Here is a 22,646-nt window from a genome sequence, read left to right as displayed (position 1 = left end):
TACAAATGGGATTCACTGTAAAAAGGAAATTGCCTTTGTGGTTCAGTTCTCCAGGCTGGGGTGCTCCGAGGTTCAATTTCTACACCAGCTGCCACAGCCACCTCAGAGCTGGGGGCAAGAACCAGCCAGGGAGGGAGGCTAAGAAATCAGGTAGCATTCCTTTAAATCCAATATATTTTTATTCTTTGTAAATACAATGAGTACAACCTTTTAACTTCACAAATCAGTTAATTCACTTTGTACAAGAAAAGTTTTACTCATCCTATGATAGTCCAAGTGCTGAATATTTTTCCTCAGTTGCTAGTACCTAAGAAATCAAAATGTGAAAAGTACAGCAGCTATTTTAAAATGGTTGTTTCTACATTTCCATAAGTATAGATTCATACCAAAGGAGCAGCTTATAGTGTAGGACGGTGTGTGTGTGTGTGTGTGTGTGTGTGTGTGTGTGTGTACGCACGCGTGTGCGTGTGCATGTGCGTGTGCATGCGCGTGTTCAAGGCTTTACTAGAAACCGGTTTTCTGAAAGGCATTGAAGAGTCTCAGGCTGTTAGCCATGGATCAATCAAGAAACCTCTTAGCCTTCATCTCCATGTGGTTCCTTCTGGCGTCATGTCTCTGTTCAGCTACTTTGCTGTGACTCGCCGAAACACGAGTTTGGACCCCCATCGCCTTTGGTTTCAGCACTTTGATAACGGGACAGCGATCTCCCTCCGCCTTCACCTCCGCTTTATTTGGTTTTGCTGTTTTTATCCATCCTCCATCAACTTGCGTTCTTTTTAGTAAAGCTCTTCTATTTTTGAGATGTTATCCAAGCTCAAGTCCTGGTGCGAATCTCATTTTCGTCCACCAGTTCCTTGGACAAGGTTGCCTGGCCTATGGTATTGAAGAGAAGGAGGAGGAGAAGGAGGGGAAGAAGAAGGGGAAGAACAAAAGAGAGAGAAAGGAGAGAAAACAAGTTTCACGGCATAAGCTACCTTTCATTTACTAACTCAGTCCTGAAGGCCACTTCATGATGTATTACGATAGAAGAAAAACTTTTGATAAAACTTTTGATTGAAAACCTAACCATTATTTTTAAAATAAATTCTCCAACGTAAAATAGTTCTGAAGGCTGCCGTATGATGTTATACACAGAGCTCTATTTGGTTACCCAACTTCATATGCTAAAAAAGAAAAGAAAGTTCTACGGACGGTTCAGCTTTTGAGAGTTCAGCCCGGTCTTCCAGGTAAGAGGCAGGATGGCACGGCCTGCGGCAACCCCCCCGATCTGGCCCCCCTCCCAGGGCGCGGCAGCAAGGAGTTCTCTCGGCTCCGGTGGTCCTGTGACACCCCCTTTCCTTCCCTGCTGCCCTACCCTGGGGGAGGCAGCAGGTCAAAGCGACTGGAACTGTTTTGCGTCCATTGGCATGTTTTTCTGAAGGCTACACATTCCCAGGTTTATGCTTCCTGAAGGGTTTGTTAGTTGAGGCTTGTTCTCCACGGGTAGAAGTTCATCAGACACTGTCCCATCCTGAAAAGCGGGGACTCGGAGCTTAGATATCACTGGATTTGTACATATCTGAAAGCAGTCTTGTAATGGGCACGTTGCCGATGGTTTTTTTGAAAAACACTTCTTCTATGGTTGATGGACTAATAGAACGTAAAGCTGGCAAAAGCAACAGGAGTTTTCCAAAGCGACAGGGCTGTGTGGGGTATCTGGAAGAGGAGAAGCCAGGAAAGCAAGGTAAGAGCCATTCCTCACGGAAATTCATATCCCATACTTGAAGGCACACCCTCTTCCTGGCTGGGCCTCTGTACTACCCCACCCTCCCTGCAGCGGAGGCCCCCACAGGTGCTAGTGGCCCTGCTCTGCCTGGTGAACAGCCGAGGCAAGAAGAGCCTAAATGACGCGGCCCAAATCATGTGGTGACTGTCTCTACATCAGCAAAGGGCTTGCGTTTTTTTGGATGAAAAGTAATTAAAAAAAAAAAATGTTATTTATTTATTTGGCAGACAGAGATCACAAGTAGGCAGAGAGGCAGGCAGAGAGAGAAGAAGGGAAGCAGGCTCCCCGCTGAGCAGAGAGCCTGATGGGGGGCTCGATCCCAGGACTCTGGAATCATGACCTGAGCCGAACGCAGAGGCTTAACCCACTGAGTCACAGTGACTCAGTAAGAAAAAGTAATTTTTATTTTTAAAAAAGATTTTACTTATTTGCAAGAGAGGGAGGTGAGAGAGAGAGAGAGCCCAAGCAGGGTGAGGGGCAGAGAGAGAAGCAGGCTTCCTGCTGAGCAGAAAGTCCGATTCGGGGCCCGATCCTGGGGCCCTGGGATCATGACCTGAACCAAAGGCAGACGCTTAACCTACTGAACCACCCAGGCGCCCCGGAAAAATAATTTTAAGAAACATGGCGCCAAGTTCAGGTCAGATAATACACTGAAGTCTGCCAGGGCAGGAAATCACCATGCTGCTGAGGATAAAGGGTAGCGCTAACATCCACATTTTCTGATTCACAAGGCTCCTTCCTCAGGCTCGTTTCCTCAGATAAAATGGTTTCCTTTTCTAAGCCATTCTCCAAATTATTATTCAGGCATTACACTTAGTCACTCTCAGGAATAATTCCGTCCTTATTACACTGCAAATTAAAGACTAAGTTCTGTTGGGTGGTAGTGCCATCCAACTTTCATGTCAATGAAATTGGCATATAATTAAAGATGTGAGAAATTGCTTAACAATTTCCTCTCTTGATGTCCAACATACGTCTGTGCTCAGATGGGCAAGTTCAATTTTCTGCTGCCCTTAGATGCCTGTAACCTCACCGTGGCCCGGATGCTTCCTCCATTAATTGTTTGCAATCAGCTACCTATGTATTTCACGAGGAGAGCTCCTTCCTCCACAGCACACCACCCAGAAGACTGAGCTCCAGAGGCACCTGTCAGTAACCAAGCCAGGTTTAACCCCTTCCTGGCCCCAGAGGGCTAGAAACTGATACCAAAATTCATTCATAGGAGCTAGGTAGCTGAACGCTGAGTTTAAGTGACCAGTAATGTCAGCCTGCAAATAGAATCCAGGGGAATCATGATCACTCTTGTCTCTTAGCTTTTGGCACCTGGAAATCCCTCTCTTCAACCTGATACTAGGCTGATAATTCTTCCTGGGCCTCTGAGGACCTCATTTGGCTGTTCGGCTGCCCAGCTTCATTATCACCCATGGACAAGGAATGGAATGGAATGGAACCCCCAGATCCACATCTCCCTTCTACCTGACTCTCTTCAACAGCTCTGCTTCCCCTCCTGGGGTCAGGCCAAGGAGCAAGAACCCTACAGTGGGTGGGAGGCCATGGGATGCCTAGACAAGCCTCCGCCATGTCTGCAGCCCTCACCCAACATGCTGGGATTTTCCCATGGTAAGGAACCACTGTGGGAAGTAGTAACTTCCAGAAAGGATGGATTTTGGAGAATCCATAGACCATTAAATCTTGACCTTCTGCATGGAGATTATCCACTCACATACTCACCCGCTTCTTTTATTTCCTAGTTATGAAGGGGCTGGTTAGTCAGCAAGGATGAATTGTCTGTTATATGTGGAGACTTGTACTACCCAGAAACAGTAACAGTGTGTGTGTGTGTGTGTGTGTGTGTGTGCACACGCACGCACGTGTGAGGCAGCGAGAGAATGCCTAACTACTCAATATTATTTTTTAGAATATCTGTGTCCCTGATTTCGTCCATTAGCATAAATAACAGGAAGCTTTCTTTTCAGGCATAAGTGTTCCGTGTCTGTCACAGATCCGTGTGTTTGATCTTCAGTTATAACATAGTTTGTGTGAAATGCCAATTCCTAGCCTTTTCCTTATGTCCTAGATAGAGAAGTAGCCTACAGAGCTGAATTTGCAATTTTTAACAATTAATGTATAATTAGCTCAGTTTGCAATACTGACTTTTCATTTCAATTTCAGACTTTATTTTTCTAGACAGGAAAGTGCTAGAGGAGAATATTCTCTGATTGAAGGAGCTAAGAAATGAGGCATATGCAGTTTCACCCTATGTATGACTCTAGGTATTAATATTAATTACAGAGGCACCTGGGTGGCTCAGTCAGCAGAGCATCTGACTCTTGGTTTCAGCTCAGGTCATGATCTCAGATGGAGTATGGAGCCTGCTTGGGATTCTCTCTCTCTCTCCCCCTCCCCCTTCTCTAAAAAAAAATTAATTATAGCTATAGCTCATATCATGAACTAAAAATTCCTTGTCAAAGCAAATGTGTTCCTTCAATGAATAATCTCCTTGTTTTGAGGCTGGGGAGAAGTAGTATATTTGCCATTTTGCTAAAGAAGACTTTTGTTAATTTGTGGTTGCACTCTCTCAGGATCACCCTAGAAGAAACTTCTGGTGGGCCCTGCCCTCTCAGACTCCTCTTCCTGGACACTGGTACCTCCCACAGCACCTCTGCTGGCTCTCCTCGCAGCCCTTCTCCCCTGCTGAAGGCCTGCCATTCAAGGATCAGCTCACATGTTGTCTTCTTTCCCTCGCCAACTAGAATTCGTCTCTCCCACTGCCCACTTTGCTTTTTCTCTCTTCTCTGGTCTGAACTGAATGCACATTTCTGTCTACTGCATGCAGGGATAAGTGGGAAGTGTCTTGCTCTTTCTGGTGTCCCACCATGCTCACCAGGAGCCCTGCATGGAGCAAGTACTCAGCAAAGGCTTGGCTGAATCAGTAAGTGGGTGTCACATTCTTGTCAGTGTGATGTTCTTTACACCTTAATGACTCTAAATGTTGGAGTCAGTTATGATATACAAGTTAGTTTGTAGTGGGCAAAAAGTGCCCAAATTACTAGCCCAAAGTACTGCTCCATTTTATAATTTTGAACAAAGATGAAGTATTTACCCTACATTCGGAAATTTAACACGTATTTATAATTTTTAAAAAAACAGCACTTTAATTCGAAAGACATGTACCCAGGTACTGTCACTCAACAGAGTTTCAGTGATATTCCATGGACAGGAACAGGTTTATTCGTTAGTTTTCAAAGGAGGATTTATGACAGAAATAAGCAGCTTCGTAGCAGAAGCTCTGTTCCCCCCACAGTGAATATAACTGACTTGGGACTTCTCCTACCCCTAGATGAGGAAGGCACGAACGGCCGGAGCCACTCAATTTATGGCTCCCAGCACTGTGTCTGTGGGTGATGTTGAGATGATGGAGAAGGTTTCCATGGTCTTCCTTTCAAGGTCAATCTAAGAAGAAACAATCATAAGCAACTCTATTCTATTCTATTCCTCAGATCTATTGCAATCCTAACTTACGAAGCTAGCAGTGTTCCACGACTCTTTAAAAGTCTTGCCTTTTTTCATTTGAAAATGAAATCAGAGTCTATACACCTCTGGGTGGACTTGTCCACTGGTGGGCCAGGAGGAGCACTGCTGGAGCCCCAGTGTCTGAGAGTTTCTACAACGAGCCAAGAACAGCCTCTGCCAATGGGCTCTGCTCGGCCAGAAGTGGCCGTGACTCAAAACAACTCAGTGGATACCAGTCACCAAAGCCAAACGACAGTCATGACAGGGTTATAGATGCCTCTCAAGGATGATGCGACCACTCGCTAATAGATCAGCTAACAGATCATAACACTTTGGCCTTCATTTTTGACCCTTCCCCTATCAGGGTCCATTTACACAAATGTGTCCAAATGTTTTGATGGATCAACTTGTTCCGGGTGTGGCATTGCTTTCACTTTGATAATCTAATCTGACCGCCTCCTCTCACCCACCTGCAAGGTAAGTAAGGTTCTAACTATATTAGCGGGCGGGCAACAGGATAATTGGTCACAGGATTTGAACTGGCTGACTCGGGCCTGCTCACACATTCACAATGGAAGCGATTTTCTGAAGTACCGGGTCAAGGCAAACAAGAGTCACCTGGTATGGATGTAGCTGTTGAGGGTTAGCTGGGCCTCATCTTGAAGGGCTGCAATGGCGGCAGCATTCCGGAAACTTCTCAGCTCAGAACCACTGTGTGTAGGAACTAGAAACGAAGATGGGAGAAGCTATGAGAAGCAGCTCAAGAAATGCAGATGGGAAAGCACCTACCTGGCAATGGATGACCAGCTGGAGAACAGGTAGGGCCCCCACCACGGAAAACGGGGCCAGCCCCAGGTATCGACTCCCTTAAAAAACCATCCCCCCTTTGTGCAATGATCAGTCCGGACTCTGAGGTGGCTGAGTGAGGGAGGTGGCAAACCCACGGAAGGAGAAGAGGCAGGGGGTCTGCGTCAGCTTACCAGCTTTGAAAGTGACGATGCATTTCAGACAGGCAAATTCGGTAGCATCTAACCGGAGTTGTCTAAATCGAGCCACCACCTCCTGTAAAGCTTGTATTTCAGATATGATCTTGTTCAGCTTCTGGGAATCTGTGTTGTCACCGTTCATGCCTAGAATAGAAATATGGAATAAATGCTCTAATATGAAGGCATTTTCACGATTTAATATTGATTTTTGACAGAGTTCTGCATATCAATATCTATTCAGTCGTCACTCTAAGATATCTGATTCCATGTAAACCGGCTATATTGTATGAAAGTTAATATAAAATCTTCTCTTGGATGATAACAAACACAGTAATTTGCATTTAAATAACAATGCAAGCAGTCATGAATACAACAAAACAACATTATTTGCATTTAAATATAGATTTATAAGTGACAGGTATACTCTATTGTTCAGCAGGAATTTGTTATTCTTTACATGTTGTTCTTTTTTCAGTAATGTATTTTTATGGTAATTTCTACAACAAAGTCATTAAATTGTGCAATTCTTACCAGATACAGCCAGTAGAGTGTTAGCATCGACCGGAATGGCCCATTGTGCTATTCCTAGAACAAACAGTTCTCTCCAAGCATCTTCCAAAAGCATCAGCTGTCGTACAATAGATGTATAATATAATATAGTGTGTAATTTATAAATTTATAAACAATTTCAATATGTAAATTTCCATTACTTTACAAAAGTGTTTTAAATGCCTGTCTTGGTAAATTTTCCTCTGAATATTCCAGCTTTTCCTTTATTTTCCACATTTTTCCTTTTTGAAAAGGTGCCTATACATAAGCACAGGCATCTGAGAGTCAGCCATTCCAACTCCCCAAACTTTGCTTCCTTTGGAAAAAGGGTTTACCCTTCTTGGCCTTGCATCTATTCATTCCCGACCACCTCGAAACTTCTCCAGAGACCCAGGCTCTATGAAATGCCCCCAGCAGCTCAGCAGGCAGATCCCCTTCATATAAAATGCTGATATTATGGGTTGAGGATTACAGACTAAGCGTGCAGATCTGGGCCCCCATCTTCCTAGAGGGTTGGGGGGCTGGGCTGGGAGAGAGAGAGAGAGAAAGAGAGATCACTAATTCCCAAGAGGCATGCGGGGAAATCAGGGTGTAATTATGTTAATAGGGTTTTGCTGAGTTTACCTCATCTCACTGCCTGATTTTTCTGAGACTCATAAGTGGACAGCATCAAGGTGCTTGTCATTTTCACTCTAATAAAATGTGCTACTGAATATTTAAAATGAAAATCTGACTCCTTTTCCAAATTAATAGACCGGATTCCACTTCATTGTAGTTTGCTTGTTGTTGAACGGTTTCCACTGAAGAGCTAAGTGGCAGACACTAAGTAAATTTTGTTTCTATTAACGAGTATACAAATACCTATTTTCAGAGAAAGCAGCCAGTACACATACGCGTGGGCTCGTGCGCGCGTGCGCGCGCGCGCGCACACACACACACACACACACACACACACACACCAAATGGTTAGAGTCAACCCGCAACTCTGGTCAAAGATACAACCTAACTATTTTGGGAAAAAAATCTGTTTTGAAAAATCTCTCAAAAATCAGTCAGTTCTGGATGATTTATGTGAAAGTATTTCCTTTTGGGAGCTAAGAGCTGAATTGTGAAGGCTTGTAACCAAAATCACAATCAGACCAAAAAGGTTTAATTTTGAAAATGCTTTATTTTTAGTTTCATTGCATTAGGTACAGAAAATAATACTTTAAAATGCAAGGTAAACAATATCTAATTCTTACCATGTCTGAAAGTCCAGGCTATGGAAAAAAGAACATCCCATGCTAGAAGATTAAATGTTTTGAGCACATTGCTAGGTCTCTCCGTAGGAAACATACTTCATATTAAAGGGGACCATTATGCTTTAATTAGGTATAAAATGAATTAAAGAAATAAGCCACTTGCTTTCAAAACTACTTATTAGCCTTTTGAGAAATTTGTCATTAATTTCCATGAATGTACTGGTAACGTCTAATGCTTACGAACACTTCATTTTCTTTCTTTCCCTTAAGATTAGAAAAATTCTGGCAGACGCTATCTCTGCGATTTCTAACAACAAAATTTCCGGCTTTTGGTAAGATGTAATTTTTAGCAGCATATACTTCTCTCTCTGACTGTCATTTACAACCACAGAATTATGCACAATGCCCATTTGTTTACAAAATCTCATAAAGGACTTCAAGAAGCAAGGAAGATCCTGGACTGTGGGAGGTCTGCAAGGCAGCCCATACCCATACATGCTCATCAATTAGTGGTCAAGAACATGAGTACCGCAGTGGAAAATATAAAGCTGTGAACATAAAACAATGAGACTAGCTCTGAAAATCTTACAGGCGAATACTATCAACACTTACTTCTGCCAGGTCCAATATTCTTAAGAAACACTGTTTTATTAGCAATTTTACTGTCATTACGATTTTTTAAATTTGTGATTAAATTTGGTGTTTCAATTAAACTTGAAAAAAAGAGAGCTAATGTTTTTGTCCATTTGTTTTTCATAGACCAGATCCAACTTTCCTGAAATAACATAATTATGTCTCTTAGTAAGGATTCCATAGCTAGATATTTTGAACCCATCGTAGGAAGCTGAAAAAAATCGTTTCCTCTTTGCCATTAAGAACAGACGCCTGGCCTTTGTGAGTTATCCAAGGTAACCTCCAGGTTCATGAGGCTGACCACTGTTGGTTTTTTGGTTTTGTTTTGCTTTTGCTTTTCCCCAGTCCCCTTCCCCAAGAGCTCAGTGCCCTCCTGGTCATACCTGGTCCTGCAAAGATAGCGTGGAGAAAGCTGGTACACTCTTAGCCCACTTGATGCTCATGAACAGAAGCCTGGCGGCTGATTCACACACAGACTCCGTGGCCACTTCGTACAGATACATCGGGGTCCCATTCACTTCGTGGGGATACTGAGAAGGAAGAAAGAGAAACACCACGGAGTGAGGAAACCACAGCTTTGCAAGAAGAGCCAACCTTTTAATTTCCTAATTAGACTGGGGAAGGAGATAGGCATTTGGATGTTCTGCTTAAACACGCAGTTGCCATCGGTAGACAGAAAAACAAACATCTATATCTATAGAATTTGAGAAATAATAACCATTGGGAAAAGCCCATTTCCAGTCTCTGGGGGCCTGTTCTTCCAGAGGGGCATCTGGCTTTTCTATCCCCTGCAGCAAATTTTCCTCCAACTGAGCCAAGTGCCAGGCCTGTCTCCCAATTTAGACAAGAGCTGCTTGCATTTGTGTAAATAAAAATAGATGTGAAAAAAGTATAAATTAATAGGCATCCCAAACACAAATATGCATATGAGTATTTTTAGAAAGGATTAGTATATTATGGAAATATTTCAATTAGACATCTTAATCATTCACAGAGCTTCCCCATTCATAACTGACAACATATTCATAACACTACTTTCCCAAGCTTATTATACACATCAAGGGTAAGAAAGCAATATTAAATATTGTGCTTGTGCGTGTGCCCAGGTGTTTGGCTTCCCTGCAGTTTGGGGCTGCAGCTGGCCCTCCCCTTTGCGGCCTGGAGTGGGTGCTTTGGGTAGGTACCAGCTGGAAGCCTGGAAGGTAGTCCCTAGGTAGCAGCCTTTTGAAGAGTTCAGGCTGTGGTCCTTCTCAACAGAGACTCAATCCGGGTAGAAATACATGCATCTCAGAAGGGAGAGCGGAAGACGGAAGACGAAGCCAGCTTCCTCAAACCGTCCTAACAGGGTGCGCTGCCCTTGTTGTTGCTGCATTAGGGACCCTACAGCGTTGCCCCAGAAAAACAGATCCCTGCGATCTGCTACACGGGGACTCTTCTCTACCAGCTGCAGCCAACTCCTTTTCCCTAAAAACAGAAGTGCTCCTCTGGCCTCCAGAAATACCCCACGGCATTTTTTTTTTTTTTTTTTAAGGGGCAAATTCCTGGGCCCCATCTCAAACTTGCTGGAAGGCACTCTCTGGGAAATGGGGCAGGGAGTTCACGTGTGTAGCCAGTTCACCAAAATTTGGACACTCCTGGCTTAGGCGGGGAGAGCGGGGTGCTGACAGCGCCCCGCAGAGCCAGACCCAGGACCACGCGAGGTCGCTCCGTCTTTGGCTCCACCCATCCTAGCGCCGAAGACCTGGGCGCCCCGCCCCCGCCCTCAGCTCGCCACCGGGCTCCTTTGGGCCCAGCGAGGACACGGACCTTGGGCGTGGGCTGAGCCAGGCTCACGAGAGTCTGCCGCTCCGGGGTGGCGGACACCGCGGCCAGCTCCAAGCCGTGGGGTTCGAGCTGCGTGACTGCGGTGAAGAACGCGGGCGCGGGCAGCGCCGCCGAGGGGAAGTGCGCGGCCGCCCCGTTCTCCTCCTTGTGTCCGCGGAAGTAGAGGGCCACCTGCTTGCGAATGGTGGACGTCCGAGGCCCCCGCTCGTGCTGCACGGCTGCAGAGACAGACAGATGGGCGAACGCCCAGGATCAGAGACTCGACCACACTTAGCCGCTGCCGGGCTCCGGGGTCAAACGCCACGCCTGGACAGGCAGGGTCACTCGAGAGGTGAAGAGAGGGAGGGACAGGGGATGTGCGGGCGGAGGAGGCTCCGAGGTCGTCTGTCTCTTACACTGCAGGCACGAGAGAGCCCAGGCTGAGGGGAGAAGCCGGACCCCACGTGTCACGATAATGGCCAAACCTCCAGCAAGACTAGGCGTGTTCTCTTGTCGGTTCAGGGCTCTGCCCCACCCAGAGGAGGTCGCAGAGAAACCAGAGACCCTGGGAGGGGGGGGGGAGCGACAAAGGGGAGAAGGAGCCCTGTGCCCAGCCAGGCACTGCCGTCCCTGCACAAGCATTTCCCGGTCAGCCCAATGGTGACTCCCCCCACCTCCACCCCCCGGGCAAGTGGCGTTTGGCCTCCGAGGGCCTCAGGAGCAAAGGACCCGAGGGAGAGCCCGTCTTGGAGTGTGCTGGAGGAAGGCAGGGGAGATGTGACAATTACCGCCAACAGTTTAAACAAACAAATTAATTCAGGGCAATCTTCCGCTCGCAGAGCTTGACAACTTGTCAATACACGAGTTCAACAGGTTGGACGTTCCCTCCTGCTTCCTGCGCTGCTGAGGAAGGAGCTCTCCCCAGTGGGCTCTGTGCCTCCTGGAGCTGCCACCCGGCCCGGACTGTCGCCAAAGCAAATTCTCTCAGCATCCTATCCTGAGGCCCCATTCCTCCCTCCCGGCCAGGACCCAGGCCCGGGGCCGGCCAGGCCTGGGGCGCCCTCGCCAGGCCACCACCGGGCTCGCACTCGGCCCGCGCTCTCCCGGGGGAAGTATCTCATGCTCTAGCTCTTGCTGCGCACCTTTAAGATCCTTCTGAAAGTCGGCTGTGCGAGGCACCCACAGGCGTCTCCCTGCCTCTCCAGACCCTTTTTGTACAACGGAGAGAAAAAGCCCAGATCGCCACAATGGCTGTCCTGGTTTTGGAATCTTGATGAATTAACAAACACCGGCCTGAAATTCCGTGAGCTTGTGTCTCTGCCCTCCCTCCTCCCAACAGTTTCCTAGTCCCCACCGTCTCCAGCCTCGGAGACCATCCAGACTTCGAGATCCTGCGGAAGGTTAACAGGCTTAGGGCTGCAAGGAGAGGTGAGAGGAGGCATTAGGATCCAGGAAATCCTCAGGAGTGTCCAGCAGAGTGAGTTCCCCCAGAGTGCTGTCTTCATGGGGGTGGGGTGGTTGCGGGGTGCATATGGGCCATACCTCTAGAGTTCAATGGGATGAGGGTAGGGGCTCATTCAGAGAAACGGATAAGACTGAAAGTCGGAGGCCAATTCCCAGCATCTGGACAGAAGTGCTCTAGAGATGATTTACATGCATTGGAGTGCCATGTATTTTCTGTACATATAATTTACTTACTAGTCAACCAACATTAGAGAAATAAAAAGCTGTACTGATTACCATCTTTGTTCATGTTGACTTCCAAACACTTCTTCAGCCGACACGCCCTGCACTGGTTTCTGTGCGTCTTGTCCACTGGGCAGCCTCCCTGGAACAGAGCACAGGCGGTCAGCGGCCCCCCAGGGCCTTTAGACTGGAGACGCGAACGCGGGTTTGGGGGAAACGTGGAGGCGGGAATGGACCCTGCCACCAATCTGGGAGCTGCAAGCCTGGGGCCCCAAAACTCGAAGGCCTTGGACACGAACAGGGCTAGGTAGGGAGAGGGCCGGGATTTCTGGGGCTACTTCAAAAAGAACAGCCCCCAACCTTGTGAAAGTGGACAAGGAGGAAGAGTCCTTCCCCGAGCAGGTGAAGGGTCAAAGCGCCTGGTCTGCCTGACTTTGCAGCGTTGGGAGGACAAGCTCTAGAGAGGAGCTTCCGCCAGGCTCAGAGATGGTGGAACAGGGCCGAGACTTTTCAGGACCGAAGACAGCGACCGGACCAGAGGAGGAGGCTGATCAGCCAGGATCCCTACCACGCCCCCCTCCTGCGAACTGTTCTTTCCACCTTCAGGTTTCTAGTCTACCTCTTTCTGTCACTTTGGGGCAGGGGGACATTTATTTGTCGGATACATATTTTCCATTTAGTCTTCACTCTCCTGTTTCCTCACTCTTAGCTTTGTACTTGAAGCCATCCTTCTAACCAGCATGTTAACGCTGTCTTAAAGACTGGGCTCAGCCCAGATTGACGGAAACAGAGCCATTCCTAGAAGGTGAGGCAGAAGCCAAAGTGGTTAGCAGGGCAAGGCCTCCAGAGGTGAGGATGAGAAGGGAAGAGCCCAAGGCCTGGGCAAAATCTTGAAGTGTTCACTATGTAAATATGACCAAGAAGATAATGTCGTGGACTGTCTGACAAAATGATAATATGGACTGAGAATATTAGCATGATACCTGGCGGGGGGGTGCGGAGAGCTAATTACTGCCTTAGAAATATTTATTTGAGAAGCATGAGAAAAAATGTTTTACCTAATGCAATTTTCTGGAAAAAATATTGGCTATTACAAGAGGAAATTTATAGAGAAAGTTTCTTATGGAATTCATTCACTGTTAAGTGTTATTACTGAGGGAACATATACACATAGATACATAAAGAGTCATATCTACACATACACTTTACACACCAAAAATATATAAGTTTGGTGCTCTCCTGTATTTATATGACTTGCAACTGTTACAAGTACCATGGGAATAAAGAGAATAAAATAAATGTATTTTTATTTTCCTTCATAATCTAAAAAACTCAGATAGTGTGAATTGTGGGTAGGCACATTTTCTGAAATAGCCCTTAAGAAAAAATGACACACTTGAATACACTTTTTTTAAAATGAGATCCCCCCTTCCGATTTAAAATATGTTGAGGTGTTTAAAATAAAGACAGCGCAGAGGTTTGTAACAATTTCTATATGTCCTCATTACTGTTAATAACAAATTGGAACATTATTTATCTAATTTTAGAATACAAGAGATAAAGGAAATAACTTTTGCTTTCCAAATGAATTCTTCAGGGCATCTTTGCTGGCCAGTATGATAGCTCGATGTAAAGAGGGTTAAAGAACTTGTTATTAATTGCAATCGTATGTCTATCCTCAAATGTTATCTTCCTAGTATTCTGACAAACAAGCTAATGCAAAATGGAAGCCTTCACTTGTTCTTACGAGCGTCTTCAAATCAGATCAAATGTGTATAAATATCCGAAGCTTGAGAGAAAGATGAGTGCTTGAGCTCAGCCCATTTATTCTCTCGGCAAGGAGAGGACACCAAGCCTGATGAGTCTATTATCAGTCCTTTACAAGGACTTGGACTGACATCAATATGTTCGAATTGATAGCCAACCCCTTTGAAAATATCAAGCATTAACATCTGAGATTTTGATTTCCTAATTCTGTGCATTGCATAAAATTAAAAGGTAATTTAAGTAGACGCCTGCTCAAATCTGATAACCCACAGTAATACCCCATTCCTGTGGGGCTATAGGGATACAGTCCTGCCTGAGTATAATGTGATGTGTCCATATGGTGAGCCAGAGCTGTGTGCCCAATTAAACGGGTACCAGGGTTGGAGTTCAAAATAACTTATCCAAATGTAAGTATCTTCTTGTTCTTGTTGATAATCCAAATCTATGGGAAATTGACATGAACAGACATAGCTTTAGAAAAAGAATAATTCGCTAGCTCCAGACAATATGTGTGTGTATGTGTATACCATAAATATTAATTAGTAGAGGTGCTTTACCATTTTGGTTACCAAAGGATGACTTCTGACTAATACACTCTCCCGGGGTCTTCTTGGGAGTCAAGGTGTTGGCTCTGTGCTGACGGTCTGCGTGCCTGGCTGAGGAGAAGGCAGTGTGGGACCAAAAGGCTGATCTCCCTCAAATGGGCCTATTACTGAGCTGGAAACTGAGTCAGAGGGTCCTACTTGTTCTCTCTGGAAGCTCTGCCTCACTCTCAGCCCATGCTCTAACTCCCTTGTCTTTTCGAGGCAGTTCTGCCAGCTCCATACCAAGACACAACCAACCAGGCCCTTCTTCTAAGCAGCAAAAGAGAGGAAGATATGAGAGCCTTGGAGAGGATTCCAGCTACCCCTTCCTTGAGAACCTTCTCTTCTTGCTCACTCTGCCCTTTCCTGACAAGGCAGAACTAAAGTCTCATGGAGGCTGCAGCCCCCCTGCTCCCTTCCAGGGCGGTCCTGCTTCTCCCAAGTTGAAAGGACAAAGCCCTTCCCGCAGCAAGTCCTGTGTTCCAGGTGGCCACACTCCTCTCAGGTGTGCCTGGGATGCATGCCTTGTGCCTTTTACTTCCACCATGGCAGGCAGTGGTCAGGGCACTGAGCTTGGGCTGCTGCTTGGGGGCAGAGGTGGAGTAGGGTACAGGCAACATAGCACAGCCTTTTCTCCAGCTTGCAACGTGTGGTTTGGATTCTAAAGTTCCTTAGGTTCCCTGGGCTGGATTTAAAGCCACCGGGTGTGGGTCCTACCCAGTGTCAAAGTGTGTGAGAGGATTACAAAAAGCGGGGTGGGTGTGTGTGCGCAGGGAGGAGCCCGGATTTCAGATGTGCCCCTGCAAACTCTAGTATCTGCCCTTACCTCTTCCCGCCTTTCCCACGCGGAAGGGCCTCTGAGAGCTGAGGCGGGAAGGAGGGGAGAGGAAGGGAGAGGTCAGGGCTCGGTCTCTCCTCAGCAGCTTGGAACCCCGGAGGAGGCCTTGGCACAAACAAAAGAGGGGGAGGCAGCCGAGGGGAGCTGGGCAGTGCAGCCCTGGCCGAGGTACCTGGTTTCCAGATTTGCAGACATACGTCCTATTCCGCCGGATACTCCGTTTGAAAAACCCCGAGCAGCCGTCGCAGGCGTAGACCCCGTAGTGTTTCCCCGAGCTGCGGTCGCCACACACTTTACAGGGGATATCTAAAATTCGGCCTGAGATCGCAGGAAAGACAGGGAAGGGGGAAGGGACGAGAGGGAGAGGAGGGCGGAGAAGAGGGAGGCAAGGGGAGCCGGAGAGAGAGATGCTAAGCAATCTGACCTCTGAAGGGATTAGCACCGAAGCTGCGGTAAAAGCAAATAATGAAGTGATTTTATAGCCAAACTTTTTTTCCTTGAGCAAGTGTCAGTTTCCTACAATGAGCATTATTCATGCACCGCTACATGTATTTGGGTCTCTTCTAATCGCCGAGACCCATTTTGGAATAAAAGATTACAGCAGGCCCGGGCGGCAGCACGGCCCGCCGCTGCCTTTCTGCTCCGCGGAAAGTTTGGCCGCCTCCCTCCCCCGCTCTCGCATTTAACAGAGAAAGTTGTTAGCGCGCGAGGAGACAAACTTGAAATGTAAAAGGGGAAAGAAGAAAAACAAACACGGCTGGAACCGGGGATGGCAGCTGGAAGGCAATCGAGTTTTCTCTGAGCTGCCGGGCGGTTGTTATTATTAGGATTATTATTGTAATGCTAATACTAGGATTATTAATGATAATAAGGGTAGTGGTAATTGCCCAACTTTCGCTTTACCTATTTTAAAAAATGCTTAGTGGATCGCTTTTGATAAATTATTTCTTTTAGGAAAAAAAACATTTTCCCCCCAAAGTAACTAGCACCGGGCTGGGCAAATGAGGGAGTGGCGCGTGCGCGGTTCCTTTCCAGGTTAGCGCGGGACAGCCACCCCTTCTCCCTCCGCTCCCCAAGTTCTTGCGCAGAGACCTACCTCCTCACACTGGATCCCGGGTGGGGCCCTTCCTGCCTGTTTTTCCTCCGCCGTGGAAGGGTGATGTTTTAAAGGACCTAGCTGGTTTCTCTAGACTGCCCGTGTCCACCCCTGGTGGCCTCGACGGTCGCCTGGCTTAAGAGAACTTTTCTTGGAATCCCCTCAAGCCCGGGGCGCCTACGGACGGACCTTGGAGGAACGTTCGGGAGAGGTGGTATTCCAACATTCTGGGGGAGGGAACTCTTTTGCTCTTAAGGTTCAAGAGTCCAACCAGCCCGAAGCCATTCATAGGGGCTTAGAAATCTTTATTCTTGCAAACAAAGTATTAAAGTACCAACACTTTGATAATAGTAATGACGGTGGTATTAATTAACTTATTTACATTGAATTTTCCCGTCGCGACTCCACCCAAGGCCTCCAGTCTGGGCCCGAGAGGCCTCCACGGTGAACCTGGACAGTTGCTGTCCGGAGCACTCAGGTTGGGGAACGCTACCAGGCTCGGGTGCAGGGCGGCGAGTCAGACCACCGGGCCAGGGTAATAGAGGAAGAGAGGGTGCCACGTGGGGAGGGGCCCGAGGTCTCAGAAGTGGAAACTTGCTGGTGGATTCCGAGGCGTCCTGGCGGGTGGGGATCCCTCCCTGAGCAAGGCCTTGGAGGAGCTGCCGGGGCCGGGAAGGAGGGGGGCATGGAGACCCCAGCGGCCAGGGTGGGGGTGGGGGTTCGATAACGACCAAGCTCGGCCGGGGTAATTACAACCCCTCCAATAGCACCTGCCTATAGAGCCACCAGTGACCCGTCAAAAAGAGTAGCATGGGAATTCAGACGGCGACAAAGGCCGGTGGGGGAGGCGCGCAGCGGAGCGACCACCGCCTTGGAGCCTCCTTTCCCGTAGGGTGGGAGGAGAGGCTGTGCTTGGTGGGGGGGAGGAAGCGGCTGGAGAGAGCCAGGCAAAGCCATAGCGGGGCTTGTCCCTCACCCCCTTGGGCCTGTCACCGTGCCCATGGGAACTCACAGGCGCCCAGCAGCTGGGACGCGAGCTCTGCGGCATCGCAGTCCCACTGGAAACAGCAAACTTGGTTTCCTTATTTTGCAACCATCCTTCCCAGCATGACACGCACCCTCTGGCTGAGCTGGGGTCCACCTTTGGGATTCAGCAGTCCTGTCGCCCCAGCTGTCCTCTTCCCGGTGGCACTTTGGATGATGCCAAGATGAGAGCGCAGGAGCAGCAGTGGTGGTATTTCTCCCCCTCTTCCGCACCCCCCCTTCCCATCCAGACAGGAGCACAGGGGCACACCACATCTCTGGAGAACCCCGTGGGCGCAGGGAGGGCCGGTGCGGGGCGGGTGACCCCTCTCCAGCCGGGGGGCCGGGGTCAGGGCTCCTCGACAGTTGCCCGGCAGGGCCACCACCGCTGCGGGTGGGTCCTGCCTCGGCGCAGACCTTTGGGCCTCAGCTCCCGGGGCAGATTAGAGGCAGGCCGACAGCCCGGGGCGGGGCCCAGGAGGGAGAGATGCGAAAATTCCGGGGCAGAGCGGGTCTGAGCCTCAGACTCCGCCACCCAGCCACGTTAAGGTGACTTGGGGTCACGAGACAAGCTGGTTGACCCCGTTGCAAAGCTCCTCTCATTTAGCAAACCGAGCGAGCTCCGACGTGAGGCAGGCGGGAGTTTCCTGAGGCTGGAAAACCGTTCTTAACTTCCCTCGCCAGGGGGTCCCCTCGGGGCTTTTTGTGTGTCATAATTGCCTAAAGATATATGGCAGCTTCGATTACTGTAATTACCATCAGAGGCTGTTGAAAGAAGTTAGTCTGGGCTGCAGGGGTGACTGGCCGGGGTCTTGTTACCACCCAGGCGGGGCTCCCGGGTGACATCGCTCTGCCCTCCAGCTGTGCGAAACCGAGCGAGGCGGGGGCTGCAGACCTCGCGGCCCGGCTCGGTCCTGACCTCGCCCGCTGCGCGCCGACCTCCTCGCCGCCCGGGGCCCGAGGGCCTCAGTTTTCGGGCCCGGCTGCCGCCACCTGTCTGGAGAAGGCCGGGATGCAGCGGCGCCGCGGGCGGGGGCAACCTTCCTGCGGGCCTGAGGAACTGCCACCGCGGCGGCCGAAACCTCCGCCAGGTCTCAGGCTTCCGAGGCCGAGCTCAGGCTCTTGGGGAGTTGGGGAGCTCCCAAGTTTCCCCAGCATGTCATCCAGCCTTTTCTTCCTGAGTGCGGACGGCTCGCCTGAATCCCGGTCCACCGCACGCGGGTGCGGCCCCCAGCGAACCGAGCTTCGCGCCGGGCCCTTCCCTCTCTTCCGAGGCCTCATTTTTTCAAGTATCCCCAACACACAGCAACCCCAGGGACTCCGCACCCCAAGTGGGCGAAGGACTCCGAGGCTCCTTACTTCTAGGGAAGGAGGCGAGGGCCTGTCACGGGGAGGTAGCAAGGAGGCCTGCGGAAGGCCGCGGGCTCTGGTTTCTGCAACAGGAGCTCAGAATGCAGCAGGAAAGGTTTCCTTCTGCACCTCTTGGGGAGGACCTCACACGCCAGAGCACGGGCTGCAAAGAGCGAGCCCACCTTGCTTCCCAGAGACTAGAGCAGCAAGGGCCAGCGTAGGCCCGAGGCTATCTGGAACGCCAGGCCTCCGATTTGGGCGGCTGCAAAGTTTCCTTCTCTCTTCCCTCTGCCCTACTTTCAACATTCTCCTTTTCTCTTTTTGGTTCACATTCACTTTACTTGAATTTTAAAAATGGTAACACCCAAACCAGAGCAAACGTTTAAAGTGAATTACTTCCCACTTACGTGGGACTTCAGCATCAGTGTCAGAAGTATCTTGGATTCTCCCAACTTTCAAAGACTCAGGACAATGAGGGCGAGTGGGGGGGGGTGTTTGAGGAAAGCACGGAGTGCCCAAAATGCTATGGGAAAAGGCAACAAGGGCGGTTAGAGAACTCCGGGGCCGTGGGGACTGTGACAGGGGCCACCTCCAGCCGTGGGCCCTGGAAAAGGCAGCCCCCGGCCACCGGAAGGCGGGAACTGAAATGCCCCCGGGGAGATCCAAGCCTTGTGGCAATGCCCGCCCAACGCCGGCTCGGGCCTCCACATTCTCGGGTTCCGCGGGCACTGGGCGGGCAGATGTCCTCGCGAGCCCACTTAACCCCGCACTCCGGCATCTAGGGGCAGTTAGAGATCAGCCGGGGCTTGGCATCCTCAAGGGGAGCCATCAGCTAGGCAAGTTTGAGGAAGGAGAGAAGCGCGCGAAGGGAACAGGCCGCACACTCCTGCCTCTGCCGAGCTCCCGCTCGAAAAATCCTTGGGATTAGGGATTTGGTCCCCTCTTTGCTAGAGCGGTTCGCCATACTTTAAATTCCCCAGTTATGACCTACGCGGATTTAGGATTAAGGAAAATGTGACTTTTAAGTTGTTTCTGCTTCCCAGTTTGCAGGATTATTTGAAATAGCTAGAAACGGGGTGCAAAGCATTCCATTCAAATCCGCTTTGCGCAGAGTTGCTTTTGCGCGCTGGAGCTCGGAGTTTTGAGCGAGCGTGTTATTGTGCTGCCGCCTGGAGCTGCGGCCTAGTTCCCGCCCCCGTCGCCCCCCATTTCCCCCGCACCTGGCGGCCAAGCGGAGACAACTCGCGCGACTGGTGGGCTGCTTGGGTCTCAACCTTCCTACCCTACCAGGGCGGGAGTGGGGAGGTGGCAGGGGGAATCCGACAATCCAGAGGTAACGAAATTCTTCTTCCCTCACCACGAAACATCCCGACTCACGGTCTACAAGGAGCTGGGCCAAAGCGCACACGCCGCCGGAGTCCCTTTCCCGGGCTCGGAGCTGCCCCGCTCGGAGCAGGACCTCCCCGGCCTCCCCTCCCGCCCACCCCAGTCTGCGCTCCTGAGCCCCGCGGCGGCCCCAAAGGTACCCACTTGTTGATCCGGCCGGCTTGCTCATGCTGGCTGTCCCCGGGCGGAGCGGTTGGTGGGCGCTGCCCGAGTCCCGGCCGGCAGCGCCCGCCTCACCGCCCGGCGCCGCCGCTCTCCAGCCGCCCTCCAGCCTGCAGGCTCCCGGGCCGGACAGGTGGGTGTCGGTTGCGCGCTGCGCTGCTCCCTGGGCGCTCAGAATTCGTTCCACGGTGGGAATTTAAGCATCCTCAAGTTTCTTCCCGGCTCTTGCAAAACCGCAGCTGCTGGGAATGTTGCTTGGTAGGGACACGCGCATGGACAGACAAACGGAGAGACGGACAGGCAGATTGAGGAAGATGGGAGGAGGACAGCAAGAGAGGAATAGTGAAGGACAGAGATGGAGACACGAAAACGGTCTTCCTACGGAGCAAAAAGGAGAAAATCCCTCTCTTTCCCCATTCCTGTCTCTCAGTCTTCAATTTCTCCTTTTACATTAGGCATGCGGAGTGTGGCCAGATCTCTACAGAGCGCTGCTCTTTTAAGGAAAGAAGGAAAACACAACCGCGGTCTCAGGCAGATGGGCTCCGCGCTGCCCAAACCCGAGAGCGGAGTGGGAAACTAGATTGCTGGGAAGTCTTCCGAGGAAACAGGCGGCCAGGTCCCGGTTTCCGGGGAGAGCCGCGCACAGAGCAGCAAAGGGTCCCCGAAGTTCATTACCCCGTGACTTTGTGCTTGTCGCTGCGGGCTGGGTCCCCTGTAATATCTCCAGAAGCGCTCTGACAGGCAGCCGCGGGGAGGGGAATAGGGCGTCCCTGGCCCACTTAGCTTTTCCCCCAACTCCTGGCGGGGTCTGACGTCAGCCATGTGCGGGGAGGGGATGGGAAGAGGGAGGGGGTTAAATGCTAATGATATTAATGAACCTCCAAGCGGCTCCCAAAGAAAATGCAGGCGCTGTCGGAGCTGACGAGTTAGAGTGTGAATATGGGAGTGTGGCTCTGTGCGTGCGTGCTGGTGAGGACAGTGCTGCTCTTGTAATAAAAATGAATTATTATATTTCATGGCAAGGGGGAAGGGGAGGGGAGATGGAGCATTCTCAAAACGCTTTCCCCCTTTTCTCCAGAGCGCCAGACAGATTCGTGGAAGAAACTGGGTGGCTGTGTGTTTGTGTGTGATTGTGCGCACCGGATATGGCCATGTGAGTTGGTTCATTCTTGGTCCCGTGCCCCTTCTGTTGGGTAAAACTTGGATCTGGTCCGAGGTGAGTAATCATTCATTTTGCAACTATCTACGGAAAGTTGTAGCTCAGGACGCTGTGTACGGACTTGGGGCCTGGGATGGGGTCTGCTGGAGGCTCCGTTCCTGCGGCCTTCGCGCAGTCGGCTTGGGCACCAGCTGCGGGGAGGGTGCCGCCTGCTCCCCAAAGCAAAGCCCATCTGGAGCAGAGCGAAGTCCCTGTCGCCTCCATTATCTGCACTGGAGCGACTGGAAGGCAGAACTTTCCTTTTTGTAGCTCATCCCCAGAGGGCTTCGCTGGCTCCCCCTCTCTAGGAAGCGTCCGGGAATCTGCAGAGCTTTCTCCGCCTTAGGCCCCCACTGCTCCCTCCAGCCTTCCCTCGATTCCTGTGCTCTCTCGCGCCCCGCTCCCTGCGCCGCGGTGGGAGAGCGCACGCCGAGGGAGCGGTGATCCCCGATCTCTAAGAGATTAAATCTTATTTAAGCTCTCCCAGCAGCTTGAACTTGTCGAACAAGAGCTTGCCAGCCTGTCCCCCGGGCGTGGGCCGGCTAGAGGTCAGGGGTCACACCTCTTGCTCTCCTGCCCTCCGCAGCGCGTTTGGCGGGGAGGAGGAGTGGGGGGACCGGGACGGGGACGGGGAGGAGAACTGAGACCCGCACTCCGCAATTCTACTCGCCCTCCCCTGGCCCCACTTTCTCCAGACTCAGGGTCAACCCGGGCTTTTTTCAGAGTTGGTGTGTGTAAAGTGAGTGCTTGCGTCCCCCGAGCCCTCGGAGGGCGCAGCAGCTCCTCCGCCCGGCGTCTCCCAGGCTCCGGCTGTGCGCTCCAGTAGGCGGCCTTAGCACGTGACCGCAACTTTCCACAGCAGCCTCCGCAGGGCCTGGAGCCCTGGCCTGCGCACACCACACGCTTGAGAGCCCCGCGTCCTCACCAGGGTCGTAGGGACATCCAGAAAAAAAGCAAAAAGGGGGACGACACTTCCCAAGTTAGCCCTCCTCGTTTTTTTGTTTGTCTGTTTGTTTGTTTTGTATTGGGACGAGACTGGGGAATTGTGGGACAAAACCATAAACCT

At 50.4% G+C, this 22,646-nt stretch overlaps 1 protein-coding gene across 1 annotated transcript; it reads right to left on the bottom strand.

Annotated features, from left to right (window-relative positions):
* Positions 1-160: 160 nt before the first annotated feature.
* On the bottom strand, positions 161-21,999 carry NR2E1 (nuclear receptor subfamily 2 group E member 1). The gene is made up of 9 exons (XM_047734091.1): positions 20,365-21,999; positions 15,538-15,683; positions 12,231-12,318; positions 10,494-10,729; positions 9,071-9,217; positions 6,796-6,892; positions 6,259-6,408; positions 5,897-6,002; positions 161-1,695 (listed from the first exon to the last, which is right to left on the bottom strand). Exons 1-9 carry the CDS (start codon positions 20,387-20,389, stop codon positions 1,533-1,535), a joined length of 1,158 nt encoding a protein of 385 aa, XP_047590047.1. The 5' UTR covers positions 20,390-21,999; the 3' UTR covers positions 161-1,532.
* Between the last annotated feature and the right edge of the window lie 647 nt (positions 22,000-22,646).

Source organism: Lutra lutra, chromosome 6 (assembly GCF_902655055.1).
Source record: "Lutra lutra chromosome 6, mLutLut1.2, whole genome shotgun sequence".
Lineage (NCBI taxonomy): Eukaryota > Metazoa > Chordata > Mammalia > Carnivora > Mustelidae > Lutra > Lutra lutra.
The sequence above is the reverse complement of the archived record's forward strand: the minus strand, read 5'-3'. Positions and strand labels throughout refer to the sequence as shown.